The sequence below is a fragment of the Otolemur garnettii genome, unplaced genomic scaffold (assembly GCF_000181295.1).
Source record: "Otolemur garnettii isolate 467f Iridium unplaced genomic scaffold, OtoGar3 scaffold00166, whole genome shotgun sequence".
Taxonomy (NCBI): Eukaryota; Metazoa; Chordata; class Mammalia; order Primates; family Galagidae; genus Otolemur; species Otolemur garnettii.
This window is the reverse complement of record NW_003852561.1, coordinates 3,764,593-3,774,122: the sequence shown is the minus strand read 5'-3', so window position 1 is coordinate 3,774,122 and position 9,530 is coordinate 3,764,593. Positions and strand designations below refer to the sequence as shown.

Sequence of the window (9,530 nt, the reverse complement as noted above, 5' to 3'; positions counted from 1 at the left end):
GTCATTGTTGTTTGGCGGGTCCGGGCTGGGGATTCGAACCCGCCACCTTAGGTGTACATGGCTGGCGCCCTAGCCGGTTGAGCCATAGGAGCCGAGCCATTGTTGTGTGTTTTTGTGTGACATACGACAACAGCTCTGGTGGTCTTCTAGACAAAGTTCCAAAATTGCTTTGGAGGGTAGTAGGTGGTGGCATCGGTGCACAGCTTCCCGAGGGGAGCACTTTGAAGGTGACCGTAGTGATGTGCAGCAGTGAGGTGTGTCGAACTCTTTCCAGGTTGAGTTTGTGAACTCCTCTTTCAGACCTCATATTAAATAGAAGTTGATGCTGACTTTTTTTCTGTTTGAGTTTTTACACATGGGTCATGTATCCTAGGTGAAATTAAATGTTTCTGAGAAATTAAATTTGGATATGAGGGGGTACTGAAACATACTTGTTCTCAGTACTATTTTGAGGATAGAATGAACATAGTGTTTCTTTTTTTATTTTTTCTGGGAATGTTTGCTGGTGTTTTTTATTATAGGATTGTTTTATCTGAATTCAAGTTGAATGTGGTTCTTTACTTCCATTCCCATGAAGTGGTAGGATGAAAAAGGGCAAAAGTGAAAGGCTTAGTAGAAGGTAGAATAAGTGAACAGATGGATACATGAAAATGATATGACAGAATAAAGGATTCAATCTTATGATGGGGAATGGCGGTGTGAGGCTTTTGCCTGAGAAGCACCCTAATTACTTTATGCCCTGTGGGGACCGTGAAGAGAGTTGATATCCTTTATATATTGAAAAGCAATATATATATATTTTTGTTTTTGTCCTTTAAACGTGAGACAGGGTCTTTTTGCTATATGGTGCAGGCTGGTCTTGAACTCCTGGGCTCAAGCAAATCTTCCCGCCTCAGCTTCCTAAGTTACCAGCAAGCGCCACCACACCTGGCAACATTACTTTCCTTATTTTAGGTTGTGAAAAGTTAAATGATTAACTCCAGTTGAATAATTTCTCATATGATTATAAAATAGTAGCATTGTTTTCTAATGGAGAGCATTAACAATTCTGAATAATGCTAATCTGACTATAAGATAAATATTCAGTATTTTAGTGGGTTAAGGTTTAGCCTCTGTTTTAGATTCTACATCTGAAAAATGAGGAAGATAGATTAGTTGTACCTCATGAGTTTCTCCTTGTTTAATTATTTAATTTATTTTTTAGAGACAGTATCACTTTGTTGCCCAGGCTGGCATGCAGTGGCTATTCATAGGCACGATCATAGTGCGTAGTGCACTATGGCCTTGAACTCCTGGGCTCCAGCAATCCTTCTGCCTCAGCCTCAGAGTAGCTGTAACTACAGGCACGCACCACCTTACCTGGCCTTTCTTCTTCTTTTAAAATCCCATGACCTTAAATATATCTGAACTTTACTATAAAAAATCAAATTTCACACAGTTTTTCTGATCCTCAATATTATAAGAGTAAAATTGTTTAAATTATACCTGTATACTTCTGGTTCCAGCTCTGATATATAAATTTGACCTGTAAATTCAGGTAAATTCCCAGGACTTTTCTAGTTAAGGTAACCTTTAGGCATCTTGCATAGCTATTCGTTTCCTCACTTAACCTATTTTGATTTTCTATTGAGAAAATGAGTATATTTCTTATTTCTATTGAGGAAAATCACCTTGACAGATTTTAATGGTTTCCCTTCTCTGACAGTATTTCAAAAAGCTTATTCACGTGACTGAAAAGCTAACGGTCCATCTTGAAACACGTAACATGTTACATTTTCCTCTTTCCCTCGTAGGTTCTTTGGTGGTTAATTACCCTTTTGATGATGATGAACAAGGAGTTGCCACATATAGTAAATCACCAGACGATGCTGTGTTTCAACAAATAGCACTTTCTTATTCCAAGGTAGGCTTATGTTTAAACACAAGATGTACACAAAATTAATTATTTCATTTATAAAAATACCTGAAAGTCCTACCAGAGTCAGGGCAAGTGCTCTCTTAGTTATGCCTCACGTGACTCCTGTCCTTCAGCATTGGGGCCTTTTCTCCTGTTTCCTACCTCACTTTTGAACACACTATATGTCTTTCTCCATTAGCCTTTTATCTATGTTTTTAGCATGGTACCTGGCATATACGCATGCTAGTTTATTTCATCTGACGAATGCTAAGTTATAAACCCAGTAAAATAAGCTAAGGTAGGAGGTAGATGAAGTATAGCTCTGGGGCCAAATCTAGCCTACCATCTACCATCTGGGGTTTTTTTTTTTGAGACAGAGTCTCACTCTGTCACCCTTGGTAGAGTGCTGTGGTGTCATAACTCACAGCAACCTCAAAGTCTTGGGCTCAAGTTATTCTCTTGACCCAGCCTCCTGAGTAGCTGGGACTATAGGCGCCCACCACAATGCCCGACTATTTTTGGCTTTTTTTAGAGATGAGGGTCTCACTCTTGTTCTAGCCGGTTTTGAACCTGTGAGCTCAGGGCAATCCACCCACCTCAGCCTCCCAGAGTGTTAGGATTACAGGCATGAGCCACTGCGCCCAGCCATACCATCTGTTTTTGCAAATAAAATTTTATTGACCTACAGCCATATTTTACATATTGGGTGTGGCTGCTTTTTCTTTCAACATTTCAAAAATAAGTCAGTATAATTTACCATATTAACCAATGAAAGAAGAAAAATCCTGTGAATATCTCAGTAGATGCAAAGGGCTGAGTTCAGTAGTTGCATCAGAGACTTACAGATCTATAATGCCTAAAATTTTTACTGTCGGGCCCTTTTACAGAAGAAGAAATCACCAATATCTGTTCTAAGGCTTTTAAGAAAGGGAAACTGGTAAAGGCAGGCCTTTAAAGTAATTTGGACTCACTGCCGTGTATCACATACGCCCTAAATCTGAAAATAATAAAAAAGGAACTGAACTCTTCAGATGGGAGCTCTGGACTGCAGGGAAGAGATTTCAGAATGCATACAATTTAAAGGATCTGGTGTGATTGAAAGGAATAAGCACAATTTAAAAGGCAAGGGGATTTAAAAGGAAATCTTTCAAACTCATAACTTCTGGAGGAGGGAAAAAAGGCAAAAAGAAATGAAGAAATGTCCTTTGGCAATTAGATGGTGAAGGGGGAAAAGAAAAAAAGAGGAGGAAAATGTAGAGTTTTACCAGGCAGAAGAAAACTAATATGAGAGCACTCACAACAACTCTGCTCTTATCACGGAGGCAAATCAGCAAACAAAATATCCACACTGAAGTGCCTGGACTATGCTAGACCGACAGAAAAGGGCACTAGTAAGCTAGGAATCAAGTAAAATAACCTAATGTCATAAAAATGAACAAGAGGAAAATGAAGTCCACGTAGAAAACCAGGAAATGAAATTTTATACATATAAAGTGAGGAAACCTGGCAGCACCCGTAGCTCTGTGGGTAGGGCGCCAGCCACATACACCTAAGCTGGTGGGTTCGAACCTGCCTAGGCCAGCTAGACAACAATGACCATTGCAACAACAACAAGAAAATGGCTGGGCGTTGTGGTGGGCACCTGTAGTCCCAGCTACTTGAGAGGCTGAGGCAAGAGAATTGCTTAAGCCCAAGAGTTTGAGGTTGCTGTGAGCTGTGACGCCATGGCACTCTACCGGGGGCAAGTGAGACTCTGTCTCAATAAAAGAGCGAGGAACCCCTACCACTAGCAAAAACTGAAAAAGAGGCTTGGAGCCCGTAGCACAGTGGTTATAACACTGGCCACATACACTGAGGCACCTGGCCCGGGCCAGCTAAACAACAATGACAACTACAACAAAAAAATAGCTGGGCACTGTGGTGGTCACCTGTAGTCTCAGCTACTTGGGATGCTGAGGCAAGAGAGTCGCTTAAGCCCAAGAGTTTGAGATTGCTGTGAGCTGTGATACCACAGCACTCCAGCAAGGGTGACATTGTGAGACTCTGTCTCCCAAAAAAAAAAAAAAAAAACAAAAAACTGAAAAAGAAGCAGAAGAAAACTGCAAAGTGGCACTCCAGACAGATTAAATATATCCAAACACGCATTAAGAATATGAAAAACTATCTTAACTCAGTCAAAATTATATCATACATAATCATATAATAAAAACAGAAAAGAAGAGGGAGGGAATAAAAGAAAGTTGATAGGATTCAAGAAAGAAAAAGACAAAATGATCTCTGGAATGAAGAACAGGAGTTAGGGAACTCAGGTTTCCAAATTTCAAACTTATTACAAATCTGTAGTAATTTAAGAGTGTGGTAGTAGCATAAGAATGGACATATAGGTCAATGAGATAGAATTGAGAATCCAGAAATAAACCCTTACATTGATTGTCTTTTTTTTTTTTTTAACAAGTATGCCAAAACAATTCAGAGGGCAAAGAATAGTCTTTTCAACAAATGGTTCTGGGACAATTGGATATTCATATGCAAAAGAGTAAATCTAGATCCCTTCTTCACAATATACCTGAAAATTGGCTCAAAATGGTTTAGATTTATACTTAAATTAGGAGCCAAAACTATAAAACTCTTAGAAAAAAAGATAAATCTTTATGACTTTGGTTTTCTAGGTATGTCATCCAAAGCACAAATGACAAAAAGTGATTGTTACATTAGACATCATCAAAATTAAAAAGTTTCTATTGCAAAGGAAACTGTTAGTTTTCTGGATCTGCTATAACATGATTCCACAAACTGGGTGGCCTAAGACAGCAGAAATGTGTTGTCTCACAGTTCTAGAGGCCAGAAGCCCAAAATCAAAGGTGTCAGTAGGGCCTTGTTCCCTCTGAAACATGTGGGAGAATCGTTGCTTGTTTCTCCCTAGGTTCTGGTACTTTGTCAGCAACCTTGGCTTCTAAATGCATCATTCCAATCCTTCACCTTCATGTGATTATTTCCCTGTGTCTTTGTGTCCATATTTCCCCCTTTTATGAGGATCATTTTGATCCTTCATCTTCACCTGATTATTTCCCTGTGTCTTTGTGTCCATATTTTCCCCTTTTATAAGGATCATTTTGATCCTTCATCTTCACATGATTATTTTCCTGTGTCTTTGTGTCCCTGTTTTCCCTTTTTGTAAGGATATTAGTCATTTTGGATTAGGGCCCACCCTAATCACCTCATTTTAACTTGATTACCTCTATAAAGAAATTACTTCCAAGTAAGATCACATTCTCAGATACCAAGGGCTTTGAGGGGGGCAGGTTAGGACTTCAACATATCTTTTATGGAGGACATAGTTCAACTCATAAAAGATAATGTAAAGGAATTAGAAAGGTAACCCATAGAATAAGAGAAATTTTTTATAATTCTTAATTATATATGATAAAGTATTTAAATCTAGAATTCATAAAGAAAACTCTACAGCTAAATAATAAAAAGATAAATAATCCAGCTGAAAATGGGCAAAGACTCTGAATAGACATTTCTTAAAGAAGATAGACAAGGCTCGGCGCCTATAGCTCAACCGGCTAAGGCGCCAGCCACGTACACCTAAGGTGGCGGGTTCGAATCCCCAGCCCGGACCTGCCAAACAACAATGACGGCTGCAACCAAAAAATAGCCGGGCATTGTGGCGGGTGCCTGTGGTCCCAGCTACTTGGGAGGCGGAGGCAGGAGACTCGCTTGAGCCCAGGAGTTGGAGGTTGCTGTGAGCTGTAATGCCACGGCACTCTACCCAGGGGGACAGCTTGAGGCTCTGTCTCAAAAAAAAAAAGAAGATAGACAAATGGTCAAAAAGCACCTGAACAGACTCTCAACATCATTAGTCATCAGAGAAATGCAAATGAAAACCACAATGAGGCACCACTTTTTACCGAGCAGTATGGCTGTAACTAACAAAGAGAACACAAATGTTGGCAAGGATGTGGAGAAATTGGAACCCTCTTGTATGCATTCCTGGTGGGAAAAGGTAAATGGTATAACTGCTTTGGAAAAGAGTCTGGCAGTTCCTCACAATGTTAGAATTACAGTATGACCCAGTAATTCCACTGCTAAGCATATACCCTGAGAAATGAAAGCATACATCTACACAAAAACTTGTACGTGAATGTTCATGGAAGCATTATTCCTAACATCCCCAAATGGCAATGACTCAAATGCCCATCACCTGATGAATGGGTAAACAAACTGATGAACAAACAAAAATCATATAATGGAATATTATCCAGCCATAGATAGAAATAAAGTCCTACTACCTGGTACAACAAAGACACATATTGTAGGAATCCATTTATGTGTTATGTCCAGAATTGGCAAATCCATAGAGACAGAAAGTAGATTGGTGGTTGCCTGGGGCTTGGGGTGGGGTTGGGGGGACATGCAGAATGCTCATGGGCCCAAGGTTTCTCGAGTTACCTGTGGTGATGGCTGCACAACTCAGTAAATACTAAATGCCATCTAATTGTGCACTTTAAATGGGTGAACTGTGTGTCTGTGAATTGTATTTCAATAAAATGGTCTTTGAGAACCTAAAGAAGACAGGGTTGGGCAGCCATTCTGTGTTCATATACTGTAGGCCTAAAAGTTATATACCAAAATATGAAATGATTGGCAATCTCTAGGTTGATAATTTCTTCTTCCTCTTCTTCTTCTTCTTTTTTTTTTTTTTTTTTTTTGAGAGGAAGTCTCACTTTGACCTGGGTAGAGTACAGTGGTGTCTTTGTAGCTCACTGCAGCCTCATTCTCCTGGGCTCAAACCTTCTGAGCAGCTTCTCGAGTAGCTGGGACTGCAGGTGTGCACCTGGACACCCAGCTAGGTTTTCTGTTTCTAGTAGAGACAGAGTTTCTCCCTCTTGCTCAGGCTGGCCTCACACTCCTGAGCTCAAGCAATCCTCCCACCTCAGCCTCCCAGAGTGCCAGGATTAAGGTCGTGAGCCACCACGCTTTGCCTCCTCTTACTGTTTCCCTGTATTCTTCTGCATCAAAATGCCGGTACAAACAAATGCAAATGGAGATTCTTTTTTTTTTTTTCCCCAGGAAAATTCCCAGATGTTTCAAGGTAGACCTTGCAAGAGTATGTACCCTAATGAATATTTTCCTCATGGAATAACAAATGGAGCTAATTGGTATAACGTCCCAGGTAAAAATTATTTTATACTAAGGCCTTACAACTTGATGTCTTTTTCATGCCTGTGGATGGTACTGCTTCTTACTGTTCTTCTAATTCTCAGGAAGAATTGTTCTTTTAAAATGTCGTTTAAATAGTTTAAAACATTCAAATAATCTTTCCAACTACTTTTATTAATACATTTGGTGTGCTTTGAGTTTTGGGCAAGAATAATACACTAAAAATTAAATTGTTATATTTTACTTCTGGCTATTACAAAGAACCTCGCAGGTGCTAATAGGAAAGTTACATTTGTCTTCTTGTATATGAAACTAAAGATGTTTTGCCTGTATCACAAGCATCTAAGAGCCTCACATGAATGCATTATTTTTTTCATTCAGAGATGATAGAAGATGAATTTAGCTTTTTACCAGGAATACTGCTTACTTTTGGGGATCTGAACTGTTTAGAACTTCTTCAGCGTGACTAATTTTTAATTTTTTATTCTTTAGGAGGTATGCAGGACTGGAACTATTTGCAAACTAATTGCTTTGAAGTGACTATTGAACTAGGTTGTGTGAAATATCCATTTGAGAAGGATCTGCCAAAATATTGGGAACAGAATCGAAGATCTCTACTCCAGTTTATGAAACAGGTAACTATTTGGAAGTGAAATATATAATTTCTCTGAAAAGCAAGATTTTCCTGTGTACAAGTGGCTTTCATTCAGTGATTTTAGACTATACTTTTTGAATTTCAACTTGTTTTATTATATTCTTCCAATTTGTTTAGCATATTTATCTAGAAAATTCATGAATTTGTATAAACAGGGTAGTGATGTTTTGCTTGCTTTTTTTTTTTTTTTTTTTTGAGACAGAGTCTCATTCTTTTGCCCTAGATAGAGTGCTGTGGCATAATAGCTCACAGCAATCTCAAACTCCTGGTTCAAGTGAGCCTCTTGCCTCAGCCTCCCAAGTAGCTGGGGCATCAGGCACCGACCAGAATGCTTGGCTGGTTTTTCTGTTTTTTAGTAGAGGTGGGGTCTCACTCTTGCTCAGGCTGGTCTCAAACTCTTTAAGTTCCAGTAATCCACTCACCTTGATCTCCCAAAGTGCTAGGATTACAGATGTGAGCCACTGTGCCCAGCGTTTTTGCTTTTAATAGTTAGTGGTCAGTTTTTACCCTGTCTTTATAAAAGGCCAACATTAATTGGGTACTCCCCTAAGCACTTGTCAAATAATAGAAAGATGGCCTATGGAGCAAAGGTTTTTATTCTTTTATTGCCAGTGATTTACTATGAAATTATTAATTTCTTTTTTGGATATGCACGTCTGGCCAGTAGGTAAAAACTATAAGAAATATGTTAATTGTTAATTAGGATAATCTGACTAATACTTTGTGCCAGCACATTTCTGTATTTTTTTCCCTGAGTAGTATGGCAATAAAGGCTGTGAATTTTTACTAATATTTAAAAATATTTTATTCTGAAAAATTTTAAACATACAGAAAAGCTATGACTAGTCAATAAATATTCCTATACCTACATAGAACATTTTTAACATTTTGCTCTGTTTTATTTTTATGTAAATTTTACATATACACACACACACACATTTTTTATCTAAACTATTTCAATATAATATAATTTACAGGTGTTGTGATATCTTGTCTTTAAATATTTCAGCATCTATCTCTTAAAAAATAATATTGTCCTATATGCTATCCCCAAATGCTATTATCTCACCTAAGAAGATTAATAGTAATTTCCTAATATTACCGAATACCTGTCTGTATTCAAATTTCCCCACTTGTTCCTCAAATGTAATTTTATAGTTCTATTTTAGGATCAGGATCTAGTCAAGATTCTGCATTGTATCTGATTATGTTTCCTTTTACTCTTTTTCATCTTAGAACAGTCCTTCTGTTTTTTATTTTTTAAAAAGTGACAGTTTCTTTTTGAAAGAGGCTAGGCTACATTCATCAGAATGTGCTTAAGTTTAAACAGTGTTATTTATGTATTCCTCATGATAAGACAAATCTAGCCTATGAAAAATTAGCCTTCAGAAGTACTTTGGTTAATGAGCATTTACATTTAATTTTACTGTGAACTCCTGAATCCTGTTTGTTCCATTTGTTTGCATTATTAACAATCCATTGTTTGGATATGAGCTCCCAAAATAGTCACATGATGATCTTTACTATTGAAATCTGGATGTCCTTGTACTTTATCCAGGTTCATCAGGGTGTCAGAGGATTTGTCCTGGATGCCACGGATGGCAGGGGCATATTAAATGCCACCATTAGTGTTGCTGAAATTAATCACCCAGTAACTACTTACAAAAGTGGAGATTACTGGCGTCTCTTGGTTCCCGGAACTTATAAAATCACAGCATCTGCTCGAGGGTGAGTAACTGAATGTTTTGAATTGAGTGCTTGAGGATAAGACACACGTGGCTTTATTCTGAATGATAATTACCAGAAAGTCTC

The 9,530-nt window shown here is 38.3% G+C and overlaps 1 protein-coding gene across 1 annotated transcript in view; it reads left to right on the top strand.

Annotated features, from left to right (window-relative positions):
• Positions 1–9,530, top strand: part of CPD (carboxypeptidase D) — a 74,388-nt gene that overhangs the window by 44,114 nt on the left and 20,744 nt on the right. Inside the window, exons 8-11 of the mRNA XM_003800106.3 lie at positions 1,794–1,903; positions 6,974–7,076; positions 7,556–7,698; positions 9,277–9,446. Coding sequence (XP_003800154.1) covers positions 1,794–1,903; positions 6,974–7,076; positions 7,556–7,698; positions 9,277–9,446 — 526 coding nt within the window. The remainder of the gene's footprint in view (positions 1–1,793; positions 1,904–6,973; positions 7,077–7,555; positions 7,699–9,276; positions 9,447–9,530) is intronic.